Source organism: Eleutherodactylus coqui, chromosome 6 (assembly GCF_035609145.1).
Source record: "Eleutherodactylus coqui strain aEleCoq1 chromosome 6, aEleCoq1.hap1, whole genome shotgun sequence".
In the NCBI taxonomy this organism is placed as follows: domain Eukaryota; kingdom Metazoa; phylum Chordata; class Amphibia; order Anura; family Eleutherodactylidae; genus Eleutherodactylus; species Eleutherodactylus coqui.
This window is the reverse complement of record NC_089842.1, coordinates 71,877,501-71,901,677: the sequence shown is the minus strand read 5'-3', so window position 1 is coordinate 71,901,677 and position 24,177 is coordinate 71,877,501. Positions and strand designations below refer to the sequence as shown.

At 45.4% G+C, this 24,177-nt stretch overlaps 1 protein-coding gene across 3 annotated transcripts in view; it reads right to left on the bottom strand.

Moving 5' to 3' along the window:
- Window positions 1-24,177, bottom strand: part of DIXDC1 (DIX domain containing 1) — a 118,621-nt gene that overhangs the window by 52,603 nt on the left and 41,841 nt on the right. For all 3 annotated transcript variants that reach the window (XM_066606977.1, XM_066606976.1, XM_066606978.1), the window contains 4 exons: window positions 19,998-20,127; window positions 18,086-18,211; window positions 15,929-16,169; window positions 4,783-4,890 (listed from right to left, as the gene is read on the bottom strand). In XM_066606977.1, the coding sequence (XP_066463074.1) occupies window positions 4,783-4,890; window positions 15,929-16,169; window positions 18,086-18,211; window positions 19,998-20,127 (605 nt within the window). The remainder of the gene's footprint in view (window positions 1-4,782; window positions 4,891-15,928; window positions 16,170-18,085; window positions 18,212-19,997; window positions 20,128-24,177) is intronic.

Below are 24,177 nucleotides of genomic sequence, written 5' to 3'. Positions count from 1 at the left end.
ACTTATTACTTTTATATAGTTTTGGGCTCCCCAAAGCGGGTTTATGGGACATCACTAATGACATCGCAGTTAGCCTCTCATTGGCTAAACAACCCGCATGACCGCTGCAGCCGATGTAAATAGAAGGCCGGAGCAGCAGCACACAGTGGGAGGTGAGTGTGTAGGTTTTTCCTTTTATTTTATTACATACTATGTCCCCCACTGCCACCAATGTTAGTAGTTATCAGAAAACCCTTAAAGCTGTCCCCCCAACAGGCACAAAGAGAATAGCTCTAGCTAATGCTGTGCAGATGCATCATGGGATTGACTGGAAAATGAAAGTAAAAAATCTCACTCTCAAGATGGTGTCTGACAAGCATCAGACAGGGAGCTGCACTGTATGGAAGTGACTGCAGCAAAAACATCAATGTAATGTTCTACTGAAGAGCTCACTTGTGAGGTAGGATAAAAGGCATAGCAGAAAATCAGTAGCAAATTTACTTGCACCTCACATGCACCAGCAAAATACACACCTATTGGTGCAGATTTCATCCCTTAAATTGCAAAGGGTGAAGTCAGTGCTCAAATCTGAAACAAACAATTGCTGTAGACTTGAAATCCGCTGTGGGCTCCAATTCCACTGTGGAATCCACACTCAATTTTTACACACCATGTGGAAACGATTTGTTAAATCTCAAGCCCCATCAACATAACTTGTACTGTAAATGCTGTGAATGCTCTAAGGGGAAGGGGCTTGTTATTTGTATAGCGCCAACTTATTCTGCTGCGCTTTCAGGTAATTTATTTGTTACCCCCACCAAGGTGGGTACTCCTTGTACCGACCTTGGAAGGATTGAAAGCTGAGTCAACCTTGAGCCGGCTACCTGAACTACGTGGGGATTGAACCTGCAACCTGCAGGTCATGAGTGAGAGCTTAGGACTGCATTCTGCTGCCTTAACACTCTGCGCTACACAAGGAAAATCTGCAACATATACGCCCTGCGTGAACATACCCGGCAGGGGTTGTTTGATCCCAACAATTCTTTTGCTTAGAATAGTTCTTCAATGATAATCTGATCAAAAAGTGCCTGCTGCCTGGAGTCCTAGCAGTTAGCAATTATATGGGGAAAACACATCGGAAACTGTTCAATTTGGCTACAGCTCCTCCACAGGAGAAATGAGGCATTGCGCATTTTCTATTCAAACCAGTAAGCTGTCCATATAATGTATGCATATAACTGGTCCTCCATAGGAGGAAATGTTGTTTTTATCTACTCTGGGTAATAGATGAAAGTTTTCCAGGGAAGTACTATTGACGACCTATTATCAGGAAAAGTCATCAATAGTTGATTGGCTGGGGTCTGTCGCTCAGGACCCCGACCGATCAGTTGAGCGGACGCATACTGTCAGCGCCACAAATACACAGAGGTAGATGAAGCCTCCACGCCGACCTCCATGTAGTGGCCCAGGCTTGTAACTGCAGGCATGGCTCTCATTGAAATCAATGGGAGCCTAGCCTGCAGTTACAAGGGCCGGCCACTATATAGAGGGCGGCACAGAGACTTCTGCCGCTTCCGCACTGACCTCTGTATATTTGCGGCGCTGACAACATTCGCCCGCTTAGCTAATCGTTCGGGGTCCCAAGCAACGGACCCCAGCTGATCAACTATTGATGACCTTTCCTGATAGTAGGTCATGAATAGTATTTCCCTGGACAACCCCTTGGAGGTTCCTTAAAATGAGACCTCCCAGTGTGGACTCCATGTTATTTTGAAATATGTTATCTAAACCGGACAAACACTATTTTAAAGGAAAATCCATTTCTGATTGTTTCAGTTCATGCAAACCGTTAAAGGGGTTGTCCAAGTGAAAAAAAAATTTAAATGGCTACAAACGCGTTAATATAATAAAAGTAATACTCGCCTGTCCTCTCCCTCCAGCGCTGCACCTCCCGCTGTCCTCCTAGTCTTTGCCAAACAGCTGCAGCGAATCAGAAGCCGGAGCCATCATGTGCCACTCTCCTGGCATCACCACTCAGATGCAGGTAGCAGTGAGGCCAGGAAAACGGCATTTGACTACTGTGGCCTCTGATTGGCTGCGGCCCTCAGGTGATAGCCATTCATAAACAAAGACTGGTAGTACTGACGGATGTGCAGCGCTGCACAGGTAAGTACTGCTTTTTCCACAATTTTAAAGCAGCTGCAGCCATTTTAACACTTTTGTCATACTTGGACAACCCCTTTAATGAGGAGGGCTTATATACGTATTATTTTTGCAGTTAATATAGAATGCACCAGTGATCTGCAGGATGGACTCGCTACATGGAGCTAGTGAATCAGCATGGTGTGTCTAATCCATAATCCATTCTATGGGTGACTTAATATTTGATAAGCCTCATGGTATGTCCAATTTGAGTAACTGGAAGCCGTACGCCAGACAGACAGCAATCAAATACTAATTAAATAGCAAAAAGGATCCCAGGCCATAATTAAGATAATAATTATCAGTTACAGACAGCACTGTAGAGTTCTCCCAGGGATCTTCATTATGTTGTTCCCTAACACGTACAATAACAGTATCTGCAACTGCTTAAACTGAAGGCCCACAAGGTCTGGCGGCGGGCGGACAGTCTTAAGTATTATAATATACCGTACATACAGCAAAGCTGCAATCTTAGGGCCCTTTAATACAGAACGATGATCGTTCAATGTAAGGGCGTAACTAAAGGCTCAGGGGCCCTGATGCAAAAGGTGAGCTGGGGCCCCACTTCTATCTGTACCCGTACCCATACCTAAACCATGCTGCACAGAGGCATAACTTGAAGCTTCTGGGCTCCAATGCAAAACCTGTAACAGGGTCCCCAGCTATAATGCTTTATTCATAGTACTGGGCTCCCTATATGGAGAAGAGAGGCCTTATGGGCCCCCTAAGGCTCCTGGGCCCAGGTGCAACCGCATCCCCTGCACCCTCTATAGTTACGCCCCTGGTTCAATGTAAGGGCGGCGTTACATCAGTGATTGACGGTCCACGTAAAGAACACCAGTGTGAACGGGTCCTAACAAACAGACAATAGTAAATAAGTTCATTTTTAGAGCAGAGATCTGGTTGTTCTATTAGTAAAGGGGTCTTCTAATCTTAGGGACTTATAGTATATCTGCAGGATATGTCATAAATGCCTAATAGATACAGATCCAGGGGTGCAATCTATCCCCCGGCCTCCATCCTGCCTGTTGAAGTGGCCGTCGGTAAAAAACAGAAACCGCCAAGCCGACTGTACTACAGCGTCTCTCTAACTCCCATAGCAGTGAAGAAGAGAGAAGTAGTTGCCTAACACAGTGAGATAAGAATATCCCTTTAAGCTGGAAAAGGGGCTTTAATACAGAATGATGGATTCAAAGGGCTTCTCTGGTTTAGAAAACCTATTTCCAATACCATGCCAGGGTACTGTGATTAAGAGAACGGCGTCTCTTATTTCGGACCTCCATCAATGACCTCTACCTGGAGGACCCAGCACATCTATGCGTTACACAGACGGCACATTGATTTCACTTGGCACTATATAAAGCTTCGTGGCTTTGGTGAATACTTTCTGCCAGGTTCCCTAAAGCTTGCACTAGTCGCTGTGTTCCAATAGTCGGACAGCAGTGATCATCTTATTTACATGAACTCATCTATCAAAAAAGGAAACAAATTGCTTAAAGAAGAAAACCCCTTTAAATGGGGTATTCCTATCTTAGAAATGTACAACATGTCCATTGGACTGATTGGAGAGTTGGCTGGACCCCATTCCCTTCTATCAGAGTCACAGAAACCACCAACCACACTGGCATCCAGTCTTCACCTGGATGTGATGGCCAGTGGTTGCCTCCCCAACTGGGATGGAGATTGGAGCACCCCTGTTCTGCAGGCAGGAGCATGTCCCATAGGTGGAACCTGCACCTAGAAAAGCAGAAAACTCACTTTTCAAATGTCCCACCATGTGCCATTTAACAGCTGATGCCTGTGATTGGCTGATCATGTGAACAAAAAACAGCACATGACCTCTGCAGGAGCTTCCAGGACCAGATTGACAGGGATCAGAGTAGTAAATCCTGGGAACACCGCAGTCTACGCTCCTATCTCAGATAACCTTTGTGATCATGCAGACAACTGGCATAAGAACACAGCTAGAAGGAAACCCAACAAAAAATTCTGCCTACACATGGCACGAAGAACTCAGGGCACCATCAGTATGGGCATGCAGAGGATGGAGGACCATGATCTATCCCCAGCAACAGGTTCTAGTTATGCTGATGGAAGGAGAGAGACAGAGGAACAAATGGAACGAATATTAATGAATATAAATACCAGTTCACCTAAAGGCCCTTTTACACGGCAAGATAAATTAGAACGGGCATGCAACGGCGGTGACGTTGTGGTCGTATACCGTTCGCTGGGCTTGCATTTACACTGAACAATACTTGGCTAGTTTTGATCATTCACCAGATCAGATCAGTCAACCCTTCCGCCATTCTTTCTATGCAGTAAATCGTACAATGCCTGTTTATACCAAAAGATGTCGCAGTAGACGAGCGATGATTTTCAGTTCCGCATGAAAGATCCGATTAGTGATAACCTAATGAGTTATCGCCGATCTTCATTCGCTGCACGCATTCACTCCTACTAATCATAGTGCAAACCACTCGATCTTACGATTATTTATACGCTAATTGTGCCGCGTAAAAGGGTCGTTACAGTCATATAGATACCCTGTGGGTGTATATATTATAGAAGATTATCGTAATGAGGAGAAACGGAGCTTACCTAGATGACTCTGACGGAGAACGACTAGTTTGATGACCTTCAATCTGCTTCACCATGGCCCGCACACTCCAGTATGGGTTTCCAATCTCTTCATCCACACTGCTGTTCCTGAAGAAGGGTGTATATAGTTAGTTAGACTATCTCAGAGTTTGATAAACCTTCTTGTTTTACTTCAATCAGCATGGCATCTAGGGGAGAATAACTCTGTACATACCGAACCTGAATGATGATTGCATGTATGATGGCTTATAAAGCCATATACACTCTGTGCAGAGGTCCATACATATACGTTAACCAGAGGCATCTATACATAGGCTATAATGGCATTCCTTTAACAGATAAGTTGTAAAAAGTTCCTGACATATACCATTAAACGGATGCCATTATAGCCTATGCATAGATTCTGGCTTTGCTTTCAATTCCCAGTCATTGTTACAAGGCTTCTATAAAGAGTCTAACACTGACTTGCAGGAATGCTGCCTTCCAATAGCTGGCGCTGCAGAGGTATTGTTCCATCTCCCTTATTTGCATATTACCCAGAGGAGCATGCATGACCTTATAAGTCCTCTCACTCACTCACCTTCTAGGTGCTCTCCCTAATGAGAAAATATAGTGTTTCTAGCCTATGCATGACACACGTCCCCGTTAGGTATCTGTTGTAGGTATCAATCACCCACAGGCTATAATGGCATCATCTAACAAATACATAATGCAAAGCTATTAAAAAGCTCATAACGTATGCATTTAAAGGGGTGTTCCAGGCACCGCTTGCTGTCAGAGCTTGGATATACCAGGGTCAGGGCGGAAGCTCTCACCTCTGTATAGTGGCCAGCGTTTGCAATGGCAGGCGCAGCTCTCATTGAAATCAATGGGAGCTGTGCTTTAATTACATGCTGGGGTCCCATTGATTTAAATGAGAATGGTACTTGCAATTACGAGCACCGGCTGCTACACAGCGATGAAAGAAATGGCTTCCACTCCAACCAATTTCCACTTCCTCTTAAATCCTGTCCAGATTTGCTACTTCCTCCCCTGTGCATAGCCTCCAACACCCTGTGAGCAGTGCATGATGGGAGGACAGGAGTGGAAGCACTGCGCTGTATTGCTCATGTGCAGTTCAGAGTCACGAAAGCTCCTGTCTGCTGCCTTCAGCAGCTTTCTCCGGCCCCCTGAGTGAGAGGGAGGTTGGTGGCGGTAAGTTGTAGGACCTGGGAGCCGCAGGCGGAGCTACAGCGCTGGACAGTAAACAAGCTCTATGCATGCTGGGCGTTGTAGGTAACAGTCTGCTGCTGGGTTTACTGCAGAAGTGATGCATGTAACCAGTGGGTGATCGGCGGGTGCGTGGGATGAAGAAAAGGGTCCACAGCGGCAGATAGAAGGTACAGGTTACCGCTACTTAGCTGCCCCTACTAGACTTCAGAAATTCCATTTTGTTCCCCTTTAATGGCTGCATGTGACAGTTTCCATACACTGGCATCTATTACATATGGCGTCCTGTGTAAAGGAAAAAAAAGACTACCGCGCAGTATACTTTTTTCTTTCCACTGGGATGGTATATCATAATCTACTACTGTATGCTACTTCATACAATATAATGCCCTACACCAGCCAGACAAAGGACAAAAGTATACTATTTTGGCTTTGGCTTGACTATAGGAACATATATAACATGTAGGATGTTAGCTTTCCCTGCATACATGCTATACAACAAATCTGACCAAAAAATAAGAAACTGAGCAGAAATTAGCTGACAAAATAAATCTTTACATCCAAAGGAGGCTTCTTTACGGAGTACAGAAAGTGGCTTTTTTCTAAACAAAAAAATGTGATGTGAATGAGGAGCAGGAGAGAAGCCATGTGAGAGGCCTATAGATGAGGGTCAGTAAGGGTTGTGAGAGGCCTATAGACAGGGGGGTCAGGAAGGGTTGTGAGAGGCCTATAGTCGTGGGCCAGGAAGGGTTATGAGAGGCCTATACACGTGGGTCAGGAAGGGTTGCGAGAGGCCTATAGGCGTGGGTCAGGAAGGGTTATGAGAGGCCTATACACGTGGGTCAGGAAGGGTTGTGAGAGGCCTATAGACGGGGGTCAGGAAGAGTTGTGAGAGGCCTATAGTCGTGGGTCAGGAAGGGTTGTGAGAGGCCTATAGGCGAGGGTCAGGAAGGGTTGTGAGAGCCCTATAGTCATGGGTCAGGAAGGGTTGTGAGAGGCCTATAGACGAGGGTCAGGAAGGGTTGTGAGAGGCCTATAGACGAGGGTCAGGAAGGGTTGTGAGAGGCCTATAGACGAGGGTCAGGAAGGGTTGTGAGAGGCCTATAGACGAGGGTCAGGAAGGGTTGTGAGAGGCCTATAGACGAGGGTCAGGAAGGGTTGTGAGAGGCCTATAGGTGTAGGTCAGGAAGGGTTGTAAGAGGCCTATAGACGTGGGTCGGGAAGGGTTGTGAGAGACCTATAGGCATGGGTCGGGAAGGGTTCTGAGAGGCCTATAGGCGTGGATCAGGAAGGGTTGTGAGACGCCTGTAGACGAGGGTCAGAAAGGGTTGTGAGAGGCCTGTAGGCATAGGTCATGAAGGGTTGTGAGAGGTCTGTAGACGAGGGTCAGAAAGGGCTGTGAGAGGCCTATAGGCGTGGGTCAGGAAAGGTTGTGAAAGGCCTATGGGCGTGGGTCAGAAGGGATTGTGAGAGGCCTATGGGCATCGGTCAGAAGAGATTGTGAGAGGCCTATAGATGTGGGTCAGAAAGGGTTGTGAGAGGCCCATGGGAGTGGGTCAGAAGGGATTGTGAGAGGCCTATAGACGTGGATTAGGAAGGGTTGTGAGAGGCCTATAGTCGTGGGTCGGGAAGGGTTGTGAGAGGCCTATAGACATGGGTCAGGAAGGGTTGTGAGAAGCCTATAGATGTGGGTCAGGAAGGGTCGTGAGAGGCCTATACACGTGGGTCAGGAAGGGTTATGAGAGGCCTATAGACGTGGGTCAGGAAGGGTTGTGAGGGGCCTATAGTCGTGAGTCGGGAAGGGTTGTGAGAGGCCTATAGACGTGCGTCAGGAAGGGTTATGAAAGGCCTATAGACGTGGGTCAGGAAGGGTCTTAAGAGGCCTATAGACGTGGGTCGGGAAGGGTTGTGAGAGGCCTATATACGTGGGTCAGGAAGGGTTATGAAAGGCCTATAGACGTGGGTCAGGAAGGTTTGTAAGAGGCCTATAGACGTGGGTCGGGAAGGGTTGTGAGAGACCTGTAGGCATGGGTCGGGAAGGGTTCTGAGAGGCCTATAGGCGTGGGTCAGGAAGGGTTGTGAGAGGCCTATAGGTGTGGGATAGGAAGGGCTGTGAGAGGCCTACAGTCGTGGGTCGGGAAGGGTTGTGAGAGGCCTATAGACATGGGTCGCGAAGGGTTGTAAGAGGCCTATAGACGTGGGTCAGGAAGGGTTGTGAGAAGCCTATAAACGTGGATCAGAAAGGTTTGTGAGAGGCCTATACATGTGGGTCAGGAAGGGTTATGAGAGGCGTATAGATGTGGGTCAGAAAGGGTTATGAAAGGCGTATAGATGTGGGTCAGGAAGGGTTGTGAGAAGCCTATACACGTGGGTCAGGAAGGGTTATGAGAGGCCTATAGACGTGGGTCAGGAATGGTTGTGAGGGGCCTATAGTCGTGGGTCGGGAAGGGTTGTGAGAGGCCTATAGACGAGGGTCAGGAAGGGTTGTGAGAGGCCTATAGACGTGGGTCAGGAAGGGTTGTGAGAGGTCTTATAGACGTGGGTCGGGAAGGGTTGTGATAGGCTATAGGGGTGGGTCAGGAAGGGTTGTGAGAAGCCTATAGACGTGGGTCAGGAAGGGTTGCGAGAGGCCTATAGATGTGGGTCAGGAAGGGTTGTGAGAGGTCTTATAGACGTGGGTCGGGAAGGGTTGTGATAGGCTATAGGGGTGGGTCAGGAAGGGTTGTGAGAAGCCTATATACGTGGGTCAGGAAGGGTTGCGAGAGGCCTATAGACGTGGGTCATGAAGGGTTATGAGTGGCCTATAGACGTGGTGCTCCTTCTGGCTTACAATTCCCAGTCATTGTTACAAGCCTTCAGAGTTCGTGTACCGGCTGTCTGCAGTCTGCGCCATATACAGTCAATACTGACTTTTTTCAAGGCAATGACGATCGTTTAACGATTATTAAATTTCATCCCAAAAATTATGGTTTTGGTATAGATCGTCCATTGTGATCAACTTTAGACCCATGCATATGGCCATAAACATTAGTTGTATATCAGCTGAACTTTCCCATCAGCTAATGTGTATAGGGGCTTCCTGAATGTTTTCCAATGGCACATTTTGGGGGAGATATGTTGGATTTTAACATGTCTTCAGAGGTGACTGGCAGCGGCTTACTTCCCTCCCCCTATTAGTGTAAGTGTGCATGGAGTTTGGAGTAAGAGTAGCGAGCGTTCAGCTGAAAGCTAACTAATGTGTATGGCCAGCATTAAAGCGGTTGTCAGGTTGTAAACTAGTGATGGCACACCATTAGGTTAGGCCATCAATTAGTATGTCAGAAGGGGTCTGCCACCCAGGATCCCTAATGATTAGTTGTTTGCAGGGCTGGTGCACTCATGAACGGAGCTGATGTGCACAGGAAGCAGAGAGCTCTGTTCTCACTGCAGTGGGCAAACTTGGTATTACAAGCAACATTCTCGTTGAAGTGAATGGGAAGGTTAGTTGTAATATCAAGCTTTACTGCTTGCATTAGGAATGGAGCTGCTGCCTGCTTCCAGTAGAAATCAGCTTGGTACATGACAACACTGTAGCGACGAACAGAGGTTCAGCAGGAGTCCCGGTGGCAGACCTCTACCGATCTAATACTGATGACCTACCCTAAGAATAGGCCATTGGTAGTTTACAATTGAACAACCCCTTTAGAGCAATCCTCCAGTCCTGGACAAACAAGGATGACCGCACCAGCTTCTCTGACCACCTGATGCACACTGGCCATATTCATCATCGCATTCCGAGCATGCTCGGAGCATGGAAAACATGGAAACCAGGACTGTGGGAGAGAAAGAATACAGCCAGCCAGGAGTGGGAGGAATAGAGCTGATAGCAGTCATTACCCAGTAAGACAGTTTGATTTGCTCTGTTATCAATGCTCCGAGCATGCTCTGAATGCAATGATGAACATGCATGCACTCTGTGTATTATGCATTGGTAGTCAAAGACACTGCATGCAGACCTGACTGACACATGAGCTGGCCAGACTAATGATGCATACTAAGGTCACTTTAAAGCTGCATGTTTATGGGGAGTTGAAGAACATCCCGTCTGCATGGCTCTCTAGTTCTCTAGTTAGTATAAACTTGTAAATACCCTGAATGGCCAAATAACTAACACAATTTTCTATATCTTCCAAGATACCGGAAAATGGTTGCAGCTTCCATCCTTCGCTCTCACCAGTGTCGACCAATCATTGTGGCTCCATTCATGCAGCCAACCTTGCCTCATTGCTATCCTTCATTGTATAAATACATGAGGGGACAATACAAGGATCTCTCCCATGATCTGTTTATACCCAGGACTGCGACTGTCACCAACGCAGAAGGGGGTTCTTTACTGTAAGAGCAGTGAGACTGTGGAACTCTCTGCCTGAGGACGTGGTGATGGCAGAGCGGATTATTCTGTCTGCCATTATGGAATCGGGAAGGAATTTTTTTCCCCTGAAAGGGCTAATTGGCTTCTTTCCGCCTTCCTCCTGATCAACAAGGAGGTTGAATCAGGCTGAACTAGATAGACATTGTCTTCATTCAGCCTAACATACTATGTTACTATGTTCATCGATCACTCCTTACCGACTCTTCAAACCTAACAGACCCAATATACAGAAGATTTCATTTTAAAGCGACTTTCTAGTCCCGGGTCACAATGTGTGTATTGGCTGGACAGACGGTTGTTATATCACCTGCTGCCCTGCTTTCTCCAGCATTCTGCCTGTGATCTGTCATCTCCTTGGGCCTCTCTGCGGTATTCCAAGATGGCCACACTACTTCATAGATGACAGAAATCACAGTGAGTGCCATAAGACACTGCATGCTGCTCTGATTGGCCTGGTGAGCAGCAATGGCTAATCCGAAAACAGCATGCAGTGTCCGACTACCGATGAAGTAGTTACAGGAGCGCCAGCGCCATCTTGGAACGCTATAGAGGGGCCCCAGCAAAACAGGAAGTAAGGAGGACATTGATTACTATAACACCCCCTTCTGGTCCCTGTGCAAATTCAGTACCTAGGACAGGAGTGGCACTTTAAAGGGGTTGTTTGAAACCAATAACTAAGGTTTAATCGTCTAATTATGGCTTCATTAACAAGTGGTAGTAAACTGCGCAGGCGTGGATGTTCTTCGCAGGCGCCTATGATTAAGCAGCTGATGTACACGGAGCTCATGGATTGGGCATGTGACGTCAACACAAGTTTGGCTATTTTGGCAGTGGGGTCACATGACCACTCTGCCGATCTCTGGAATGGGGCATATATTTAACAGTAAGTGTATTATAAAGTTGTCAGTCATGCCATAAATGGATGATTAAACCTTAGTTATTGGACAATCCCTTTAATTATACTGCTTCATGCTTAGCTCTCTATAGCCATCCTGCCCCAGTCCAGTCCTGACAGCGGTGATTTATACCTCTTGTATCACCCCATAGAATGTAAGCTCTTGTGCGCCGGACCCTCACCCTTAGTATACAGACTGTTCATTAGTTTAGTCCTGGATGTAATGTCTGATTTTATCGCATGTGGAATACGTTGGTGCTATATAAATTAAGATTATTCTTATTTCTAGCCAGCAGCGATCTCGCCGTCACCTGACTGGAATAAACACGAATAGACAATAAAGCCGCCACCTCGCAGGCATAATGACTTCCATTTCTCAGCTGCTTAGCACCTCGCAGAGAACCACCTGTCGCTGCCGTCAGATAGCAGAGGGTGATTCATCGGAGGGGAAGCGTGCCGCCCGTTGCTATAGGGAACAGACTATAGACCGCGCCGATCGCGCCACTTCTGTCAATGCAAATGATAGCCCTGATGTCAGAGATGAAGCAAACAACAAGGCGGTCTGGACTTCCCGATCGCTACAGGTTCTCAGGGAATCAATGTGCGCAGGAAGCGCTGGTCCGGAGGACACGCCGTACTGAATAGCAACGAGGCGAAAGCCAATTAAACCTTGTAAAGTCGAAGGAGATTTACTTTTATTCATGTAATTATGTGCAGATGTAGCAGTGCCGAATATGTTACTTGTCAGTGGAATGGTGGCGCAAGAATTGCATCCGAGCCTTCCGCCTATAAGATAGAACTCAGTAGGTTAATTTACTGTAGTCCCACGGGAGAACACAGATAATGCCCCTTTAAGGGCTCCTTCACACTGGCAATCGCAATACCACCGCTAGAAAATCGCAGCAAAATCAAGACTTTTTTCCCGTGATTTTTTGAGTGTCAGCACTGCTTGCCAACATTGCGATTTTCTTTTGAGTTTTTTTCGCGCGATTTTGCTGAGTTTTTTTAGCGCAAAAGTTAATAGGACTTTCTAAACTTAAGAACGCATCACATGAAAATCGCAAGTTTGCGCATTGCGATGCGATAAAAAGGAGGAAACATGGGAGATTAAAAAAAAACACAAAAAGATAGGACATGCCGCGATTTTTATTTCTCGCAACATCACATGAGTGGAAACATTGCAAATGTGAAGGAAACCACTGAATATCATTGATTTCATGATTCTGCATTTTCACTCACTCTCGTATTGCGCGATTTTATCGCCAGTGTGAAGGTACCCTTAGGCTGCCTGCACACGGGCGGGTTTCGCATTGCGCAATCTAGAGGGGGCGTCCTTCTCCGGATTCCGCAGCAAGTACTGCCCATAACAAGCTATTGAAAATCACTTTTTCCTGTACATGAATGGAAATCAATTGCGATTTTCTGCTCGCGGAGGAAAAAAAAATCGCAGCATGTTCTATTTTTGACTATCCGCAGTACAGAAGAGATTGCACTGTGTAAGTTGCGCTATTGCGCACGTTCTAGCGCATTTCACTGTACTTTCTGCACTCCCGGGGACCGTTCGTATCGGCATGGAACACACTCATGCTGCGATTGAAAAGGCTGTACAGCCAAATTAGCCCCGGTGTTATTGATTTCCCTGCAAAATTGCACATTTGTGCGGGGATTGCATGCGCATTTGCGCACTTCCATAGACTCCTACGTTGCCTTAGCTGCGTAAATGCGCACAAAAATACAGCATGTTGTGTTTTGTTTTTTTTCTATGTACAAAAGTGTGAATGCAGCCTTGAAAACAATGGGTTCTATCCTCTGCACAATGTGCGCTCAAATTCTGCACACGCAAAATCATGCACAAACGCGCTCGTCCGAAGCCGCCCTTATTGATTTGTCGTGCGGTGCGTCACATTCCTATGTGAAACACTGAGCCGGGTGTGCTTAAATGCAACGAGAAGTGAGCGAACCAGGAATGATTTTTATGCAGGCTGAAGCTGTGAAAAGAGCGCCATGGCTTTGTGTTTAAACGGAACTATTATCGCGCACATTTATCTGTTTGAACAAATTTTGAGCGAGAATCATTACGTGTAAACGGGCCCTAACAACACAAGCGGACGTCATGAGCTACACGGGTGTAATGGAAAATCTCCCGGGGTATTAAAATTCCTGCATGATTTTCTTTGTTGGGGCCCATGAAAAAAACGGCGATATCGCAGATTTTTTTTAATCGCAATATTGTGCCAGTGAAAAATTCCCGCAAATGAGAAGGAAACTATTGAAAATCATTGGTTTCATAATCATGCGATTTCCCTCACTCTCGCATCGCCAGTCTGAAGCCGGCCTTACTGTTCGGCATTCAGTTTGCACAGGTATAAGGCCTCTTTTACACGAGTAACAGTGATATCGCCGCAAGAAAAATCGCAGCGATATCGCAATTTTGTGTCGCTACAAAGTAGCGTGACTTTGCAGCACTCGTTTGCTAGGGGAGCTTGAAATATAAGCCCCACCTCAAAAATAAGCCCTGGCTGCATAAAAAAAAAAAGCAATTCATCACCTGTCCGCTCCGCTGCACTTCTCCTTCTGAAGCTCTGGCACTTGTCTGTAGTCTTTTGTCAGGGGTTTCAAAAACCCAGCCTCCAGGAAGCGCTGGCTCTGATTGGTTCTTGAGCGCTGTGGCTCAGCAAATCACTGCAGCACTCGATGAACCAATCACAGCCAGGGCTTATTTTAGGGCTCAAGCAGTAGGACTTCCTACTGTAAAAGTTGCATCGCACCGCACGAAAACATGGACTACAAAACTGCACAAATTGCGGCTGTATAGAGCATGCCGCGATTTTGTATTCTCACAATGTAGCAGGCTACAAAACATCGCTAATGTGAAAGAACCCATTGGAAAGCACGGGCTTCACATACATGTGACTTGTAGCACAGTCGCATCGCTAGAAAATTGCGCGATTTTGTGGCCCGTGTGAAAGCAGCCTAAAAATCGAACAATGATTGGTCCGTGTAAACAGGCAGTTGTGTATCTATGAACGACTTCCTGTTTACAGTGAATGAAGACGGCGATCATCACACCGGAGAGATAATTGCTGGGACGACTGTCGGGTGCTTAAGCGCCTGACAATCATCCCGTGTAAAAGGGCCCTTAGGCTACGTACATGGGACTTAAGGGCTCCTTCACACGAGCGTCATTTTAACAGTCAGAGAGCCGTGCTAAAACAGCGCAGCTATCAGAGCGTTAAATCAGGTGAAAGAATAGCTGGCGTGAGCACGTCGCGACTGCTATTCGCAAGTATGCAGCTCCCCCACACCTCCTCACTTTGCCAGCCGGCTCCCATAGGAGTCTATGGGAGCCGCCGGCGTTATGCCGTCAAGAGATAGAGCTTGCAGCAGTATTTCTTCCCCAGGAGTAAAAGGATTGGGCAGTTGAAAATACAACTTATCTCCCCCAACATCGTGAAAAGCTAGGAGGCCGCTATACACATTGTATGGTCAGCTGGTTCTGCCAAAATTGGTGGGTTTAGCCAAACTACAGTGTGGGCCACGGAAAAGTAGCCCGGCACCACACTCTTATGAAAGCTGTCTAAAAGAAGATCTGTCTGTGTGGCCCACTGCAACCAATCACAGCGCAGCATTCATTTCTTCTACTGCTAAGCTAAACTGAAAGCTGTGCTTCGATTGGTTGCTATGGGCAACAAAGACAGATTTTCTTTTAGACCGCTTTCATATGAGTGGTAGGGGGCTACTTTTCTGCTGCCCACCCTGAATAAAAGAGCACGGTATATGCGAGGTTTGGCCAAACTAATGCATATGGCTACCCTAAATCGGACAACCATTTATCTGATACAACTAATGGCCCTTTTAGACACAGCGAAAATCTCATGATGATATGTAAACGGAGTCGTTTCGTGAAATAGCGATCCTCAGGCGTGTGTTTTATGTGCGTTAGAGGATCGCAAGAGTTTCCCATTGATTTCAATGGGAAACCACATCGCACGGCATGCAAGTGTCATGTGATGTCTTTAAAGATCCCATTGAAAACAATGGGCGATGTGTCCCAAGGGAGCGCCAAAAATAGAACATGCGTTTTTTTTTTGTTTGTGAAGGAAAAAAAATGCGCTCATGTGAATAAATCTATACAAAAGAATGGAGTTCATATTTGTGCGTCTCGCAACACACAAAACTCGCGCAAGATTCTCGCCTGTGTGAATGTAGCCTAAAAGACGGATTTACTAAATTTTTACTAAACTTCCGGCCTAGACGTGGATTTCTGGTGTACGACCATCCATCTAGTGGAGGAAAAACGGCGATGCGGTGCGCTAACAACTCCCAAGTTGTCACAGTTGGTTCTGCTGGAATATCGGAAGTTTCCGGCAGCGTCTTCTCTACCTCCTCCCATCAAATAAGCATCCACTCCTCAGTCAAAAAATAATCCTCACCGACCACAAAATTATATTGTAACTTGCCCATAATGTTATAATTATACTTAGTTACTCAATATACAATTAGTTTTCCGTCTTCTCTACCGGACTGAACGGCGCGCCGTGCTGCCCTCTTCTAGTCATAAAACTAAGGTAGCATGCACATCTGTGAACACCAAGCACTATAACCCGTATGGTAAACATATCCGCAGTTACCTTTGTCGATAACGGAAGACATCTCGCCCCGAGCGAGACATGTCCTGGCAAACCTCTGCAAGAGCAGCAGCAGCCCCCTGTGCCATCGCTGTAGTGGAGTGAGGTCTGTGATTGGCAGACTGGCACTTCCCTGGCGTGTCCAAGGCAGCGTGATTGACGGATCGTCCGGAAACTGGTTTGAAATGAGCCGCTAAGGTAAGTATGATTCTCATTATAGACTTCAGGTTCCCTTCAACTATATCTGTAGTAAAGCAATAAAATAATTATAGGTTAATATGTTATAAAGATACTTGTACTTGACCCATTACACACTTATGTTCAGTCTTTAGGACCATCATGTGATTGCTTCTCTCCAGGTGACCCGGACGATCCAAGCCTTGGCAGTGAGTTATAAAGAGGGATGTCTTCACCTTAATTATAAGTGATAAGTTCACACAGAAAGATGTGCGGTTGACCTGCAAGCGCTTTTACACACAAACACCCCCATCAGCCAATGAATGAGTATTTGCGTGTTCATTGGCTTATCACTGGCATATTTAGAGATATTTAGAGAGATTAAGACCCGATGAATGGGCAAATAAATAAACGTTCAATCGAATGTTTGTTCCTGATCTTTGGGCCACGTAAAAGGCTCATAGGCCTCTCTCTAAAAAAGTCAGAATACTACTGCGCACTGTAGAAGGGCAAAAAACCCTGAAACAGCTGTCTGTGCATGGGCTCTGACTGTGCTTTCAATTCCTGGTCATTGTTGTAAGGCTTGTATAAAGAGTCTAATACTGACTGTAGGTATTGCTGCATTCCAATAGGTGGCGCTAAGAAGATATTGTTTCATCTCCCTTATTTGCATATTACCCAGAGGAGCATGAATGGCCTTTTAAGTCTCCTCATTCACCGTCTAGGTGCTCTCCTTAAGAAGAAAAGATAGCGTTTCTGACCTAAAGGTTTTTAAAGAAACCCTCCAATTTAAGGACTAAATTCTGTCCCAGGATATATTACATGCAGTTGTTGTTCTCTGCTGCCCCTCTGATCCGCCAGTTTTGGACCCAGTTTTCAGTTATCCAAAATGGCCACAGCAATTTTCTAACTACCTAATGCACACTGTGTGCAACTTTCTGGTTGTCCAGCACTGATCATGTGAGCCAATCAGAAAGCAGGTATAGTGCATTGGTAGCTTAACACTACCAATGCACTATGGGGATTAGGTAGTCTAAAGATTGCATTGGCCATAGCTAGCGGCTTGGAGGGACAATAGAGAAGAACAATTGCAAATAATATACTCCCGCCCCCTCCTGGCCTGGGACAGAATTTTGTCCCGAAATCAGAGGATTGCTTTAAATGTTTGCAAATGTTCAAGTAGACAAATGGACTCTAGATAGTTTCAACATCAAGTGTCAAGTAATCTCAGTTCACAACCCAAACTGCTTATACATTAAAAGAGTGAAGCAGATTATCAAACAAACTAAAGGCGATGTATACTTTTGCACTTTTTTTTAAAATTAATGTGTTTTTAGAAATTAAAAGTTTTTGTAATTCGTTTTCACTATAAATTCCTGATTGCTTGATTCCTATGCTTATATTCTTTTCCAAGATACTACAGACTGGGGTACCGAAATCTTAGCAAATTCTGTCATTCAAAGCAAACCGACAGCTCGGCCCCTTACCCTGCTCTCCATGCTGCAAACGTGCATTCACTGCCTTTCAACTAAGCTATTACAGAGGACTGTATGGCAGTGCAGGGGAGTGGTGCAGGAGATAAGGGCAACAGAGAGCAGAAAACGCTACTATTACAGAGGGCTGTAATTTCCTCCAGGTGAATTTTCTGCTGTTATCAGCACTGAGGAGGGACAAAAAAGCAGCTTCTCAGAAAGGTAGCTGTGTAGTATTGAGTGGGTGTGGTTATGATACACAGCCTCTGAAACAAAAGAGGCAAAGGTGGGCTGAGCTTGTGAGCATTCATGAGATAGACCAGCTGATCAGTGCTGGGAACACTCCAGAGCCAGAAACTTGAATGTAGAAGAGCCTGCAAACCAAGTATGAGGCTTTTTAAATGCATGAGAAGGAAAACTCAATGTAAAAACAGTGTATAATTATGTGTATAATTTTTTTTCCGCAGAAACTTAAGATACGTGTGTACTGATTTTTCATTAATATTCTCACCTTTGGCTGATGTCTGATGCATTCGAATCTTTTTGGATGCCACAAACTGCAATACCTTATCCACATTGTCCTTCATTTCTTGTGTGCAGCTCGGATTCCAGTGAACTCCACTCAGTTTCTCACCAGCTGCAGCAGAAATAATAATTATTATATACCTGAAAAACCCAATCTATCCACCTAATGATTTTGGATGCAAAAACCTTATTAGGAACATGGCTCTGTCTAGAAATCAAACCCCTCCAACTCTGAACCCCAAACACACAGTTAATATGCATTCGTCAAATCTGCACACAAGCGATGCAGAATTTACTGTGGATTTCAACTTTTGGCCGTGGTTTGCTTGGAGCTTTCTGCAGCATCACTGGGTCTCCTGAGAGACCCAAACATGTAACACTAACAGCAGGGATATTGCTAAAGCTTAGAGGCATGAGCTACAAAACTCACGCATCACCCCACAACCCTCCTCTACCAGCAAAAAAAAATAAATACACCCCCATATCTATCTGCTGCTAGGAACCGTTAGCTGGGGAGCGCTGTCAGCGGGAAGCCTATGGAGAAGGTGAGGGGAGCGCCGCATAGTATGAAATCAGCTGCGTATCTACAGCCTATGGCCAGTCAAAATCCGCAGCAATGGTACATATTTTGACTGTTTTTTGGATTCTGAAATGCTCCAGAATTTGCTCCCTGTCTTTTTTTGAACCAACCCTGTACATTCTATAACGATGGAGGTAAAATCATACGTTGTGATAAGCCCCGCCCCTGACCACACCCCTTTGTCTGGCTTTAACCCTGGGAAAATCTGGTCACCTTAATCTATCTATCTATCTAGACCCAAACCATACAGCCTGCAGTCACCTGCTCCATATCCCTATATGCAAGATGTATAACTTTTAGCAACTGTAATTATATACAGAAGATACCCAGGTTATACCAGCATGGTCTACATCACTATATACAGGAGATGTATAACGTATACCAGCTGTACATATATAATTATATAAAGAAGATACCTTGGTTATAAAAACATGGTCCAGGTGGAGACAATATGCACCGATACCCATGCTTAATATCACTATATACAGGAGATGTACGTATACAAGCTGTAAATATAGAATGTATCCATTGCAGATTCTCATCAGTTGACCCCTGACGATCAGTTATTAATGACCTATCATAAGCAAGGTCATCAATAGTTTTCATCTGGGAAACCTCTTTAGTACAGCCAGAAAACCTCTATTAATAAGAAACATGTTTAGGCTCCATGTCCACGGGCGGGTCAGGATTCTCCCGGCAGGTGCCCGCAGCGGGAACAAACTCTGCCCACGGCCAAGGACATTTCTTTACCTGTCTGGGTCTTCTGCGGACCTGTTCGGGTCTTCTCCTTCCTATCCAGATCTTCTTTCTTCTGCACTGCACTTTTTTTTTTTTAACTCCTGCTTTCCCGCAGATCTGCGGCACGTCTGCAGTGTCAGCTGCGGGTGTGCAGCGGATCGGACGGCTTCCATTGACTTCAATGAAAGCCGTTACTGCGGGATCCGCACAGAAATGAAGCATGGGCCAGAAGGTTTTATAAATCAAATCCTCATTAATTTGCAGATGTCCATGCATCCCCCATGGGCGGCTTGATTTGCGGATCTCCCACGCCAGGGACCTGCACAGATTCCGCAAATCAAATCCGCCCGTGGATATGAGGCCTTACTATTGTGAATTTAGTCATAAAAAATGTAGATTAAGGATAAATTGACATGGAGCAGTTGAAGTGTGATAAAAAAAACGCACCAAAACTTCAGTAAAACCGTACCAGGTCTTGCAGTTGTCATTGCAGCACAGCCGCTCAGTCTGAATACACCCTTCCACATCACAATTCACTAAACCTTCCCCAGAGCAGCTCTACCCAGTACTTTGTACTCACCAACTATCTCAATCAGGTGGGACAATACCACCCCATCTCGGAGGTCCAGGCGGAGATCCTGCACAGGGTTAGCCCCGGCCTTCTTTTTGAGTTGGGAGTTCACCCAGGCGACATAAGCCTGCAGCTGTTGCTGTAAAACAATAAATTCAGATATGAAGAATAAGCAGCCAAATAAATACGACACGGAAACATACAATGTGCAGAATAAGCTCCTTCATTCATAGCTTTCATTCATTTCTATCACAGTCCTGCCCCCTCCTTGCAGTGACATCACTCCTCTGAAGACAGGGACCCGCTCAGGACCAGACCTGCCTGGAATTGGGGATGTTCTGAACCCCACTAATATTTTATCAAAAGCCTGATAATTCATAAAATGTTTTGTAAAATAATCTCTGCTGATTTTCCATCGCAGACACAAATACATTAACCCTTTCCACTCCACTGTCTGACATCTGAAGACATTATGATTTAAGGCTGTACAGCTCCGATGTTGGAAGACGTCGATTGGGGTTCTCTTACTGTATATTGCCAGCCTCTCTGCTGTCGGAGCCTATCCAATGTGTCACCTCATGCAGTACTGGCTTTGGCCAGCATATAGCGCCGTTGTATAACATCAGAAAAAGAGTAAGCCCCTAGGAAAACCAGGATACAAATTGGATTGGAAAGGGTTAAAGGATGATTAACGAGAATCCAACATCTGGGACTTTCACTAATCTTGAAAAATAGGTTTGCCTGGCAACCCAGATTTGGCTGAAAGGTGCAGTCATTGAGATATGAGAATGATGGAGAACCCACAAAAGATAATGGGGTCCCAGGTGCATTTATGGCATAAATGTATGTAGACTGCAAGCCTATAGCCACGGTCCTCTACTTTTGAGGTTGGAGTTTCTCACTGAAAAATCTGCAGTGTATTATCCCTTGGAACGCATCGCCTATCGTCTTCAATCGAGCTGGCAAAAGCATCGCACAGCGTACGAGGTAGATGCGAGTGCGCTGCGAGGTTTCCCATTGAAAACAATGGGAAACACTTGCTGATGACCGAACAATAACATTTTCAGAATCTCGTTGGATCACGGGGATCTGAAAGATTATCGGTCCGCGTAAAAGGCCCTTAAGAAAATCCTTTCAGGATGTAATTAACAAGTAGCCTATATTATATAAGGATTGGATGGCATTCTGCATCATCATTGTCTCATCTACAACAAAGCTTCATACTTGATACATTCTACAGATACATCAGAGTGCAGAAAAAAGTGTGAGATCTCTATAGTCACATCATCGGGAATCACCACATTTACGGAGGTCACCAATCAAAGCCCTGCAGTGATCGTTCTGGCAGGGTAAATCCCAGGTCTTTGCGCTGTCAGATGCCATGTGTAATGAGGCCGTATAATAAGAGATGCTGAGTCAGTCGCATGTCCAGCGTCCACATCACAACGAACCCTTAACAGAATAACAGGAAACCGAAGATAAGCCGGAAGAGAATCACTAAGGGCTATTTACTTAGACAAGCGGTTCATATGAAATAAAATATTTAAACATGGTGGTGGGGCGGAGGGGGGGGGGGCTATTTAAGAAGCCGTGAACACCGTAATTCTGTCCACAAGTCAACTTTTTGACTGCCTGTTTACATTGAATAGATATGGGCGGGCCGGAACGATCTTCAGCTCACTCTGCCTCCATTCAATGAGCAATGATCGCTCCTCTGCGAGGGCACAAAAGTGATCATCATTGGAAAGGCTGTTGGGCGCTTCAACGCCCAACAGTTGTCAAGAGTAAAAAGAGGGCGCCTAAAGAGGGAGTTACCCAATGAGAATCAGGAACCCTTCATAACAAGTTTGTTGAGCACTCCTTAACCCAACGGCCACCATGAAATGGCTAGTCTGAGCGGCTAGCCTGGTTATCTTCTTGGGACATCATGCCACCCCAACAGCCATGTCGTGCTTCAGTCATGCAGTCACTAGGAGTCTATGCTACCTCCCAAAGGAGAAGGTTTACTGGAATCAAAAAGGAACATCGCGCAATAAATTATTGCAGTAACACCAGATATACTTTGCAGAACGTTCAACATTATGGAGCGTTGGGTTGAGGAGTACTTGACTGCAAACAGAGGACACTATGAAGGGTTCCTGGTTATCGTTGGGTAAGATATGTTTGACCAAATTTCATTTAATTATGTTCATTAGTCTAGGAGTCATAGCTGATTTTTTCTGGGCTTCCAGGGAGTGGGACACTTTGTATCATCAAAAAGGTGCCTGTATAAACTCTAGATCACTATTTGAAAGAGGGGTAAAAAAATTTTTGCCCAAAGTAGCAATATACTTTACTTGCAAATGACCACATACATGGCATGACTGAAGTGACGGCCATCAAGCATATGCTACCACTAACTAACAGGATCTGCCATGGTTGCAGCTGAAGGTTTGTTTACATGGGACAAGAAGGTCCGTGACTCGTCTCCTGGGGAAGAATAGCCCATCTGTGTCTGTCACACTGTAGACATTGTTTACTAGCTTCTCATCACCCGGGGCTGCTCTCCAGGTTTTGGCTTCATTTCAGATATCGAGCTGCCATGCAACAATTACTCAAGATAACATTTATAAAGCAAAGGAAAAATCAATATGTGCAGAACGCCAACCTTTGGATTAACCGCTTTGTGTCCTAGCAATTGCAGGCTATGGGTATTTGCTATCAGGATGAATAGAAGGGGTCTTGGAGAGATTGAGAAGACTGAATGGCACTGAGAGGTCACCTGAATATACTGAGAAAATCCATGTGTCAGCATCCTGTGACCTTAAAGCCCCTTTCTGTAGAATTCGAGATTAGAAGACGGGTAGGACATTGAGCTAGTGCCTGAAAAATCATCAATAATTACGACTGTAGTAATAAAAAGTTAATTTCTGCATTTATGATAAAATAGTATGAATGAGCCTTCTCCTTGTGTTAGTGACCATCTAGGCACAGCAGCTAGTTGACTTCCTTAAAAAATATTTGTATATATTTTAGATGTAGATCAATAGAGAGATAGATAGAAACATAGATAGTAAGATAGATAGATACCGTGTTTACCCGATAATAAGACACTATCTTGTATAAATTTTTGCCCCAAAAGACAGTGTCTTATTTTCAGGGAATGTCTTATACTCACCTGGCCTCCGGCATCTTGGACCCTTGCTCTGGTCTCCGCGGCAGGCTGCTCTGTCCTTCGTGCTGACAGAGGATTCTCCCCTTGGTAACGGGGCTTTGAATGCCCTGCCTCCAGCAAGCGAGCGCTGTGATTGGATCGAGCACAGCCAATCAGAGCCACGCTTGATAAACGAATCACAGCCATTCAGTGATGTTATTCACTGAATGGCTGCAAATAATCGAGCGCCGGCTCTGATTGGCTGGCGCTCGATCCAATCACAGCACTCGCTTGCTGGAGGCAGGGTATTCAAAGCCCCGTTACCAAGAAGAGAATCCTGTGCCAGCATGGAGAACACAGCAGCCTGCCACAGCGCCGGGGGGACCAGCGCTAGGGACCAAGACGCTGATATTTCAAGCCCCCCTCTCCAACGAAAATCAGGGAAGGGCTTATTATCGTGGTAGCTTTTATTTTCAGGGGAAACACGGTAGTAAGATAGATAAATAGATAGTAAGATAGATAAACAGATAGTAAGATAGATCGATAGGACAGACAGACAATTACAATGTAACTAATAACACAGACAGTTGTACTGCTCATGTCTTTTCTTGAGCACACTGAGTAAACATCCATGGTGCAGAGAGAAAAGGTAAGTGAACCACTGTGTTAATGACTAGTCCAAGAGCTAGTTGGCAATAGAGGTTCAATTAAGGAAATAAGCTTGAAAGTGTTGATTTCAAAGCTGCTTTGCCCATTGTATAAAGGCACACAAAGACTGGTTACTGACAAATTTATTCCTCTCTACAAATATTGGTTAGCGTGAACCATGTTTTGATGCAAAAAATTCAGGTAATTCCAAAGATTTTAATTACTTTATCTTCCCATTGTACAAATAATCACAGTATTCCTCCCTTCCCCAGATCTAACAGTAAGTACAGCAGTGACTCCCACCATGCTAAAAGTCACAGCAGAGCCTTTCCCTTCCTTTAACAGTCAAATCAGTAGGCCTCCGTTCCCCCGGTAGTAACAGCATTGTATTTTCTTCCCAATTTAATT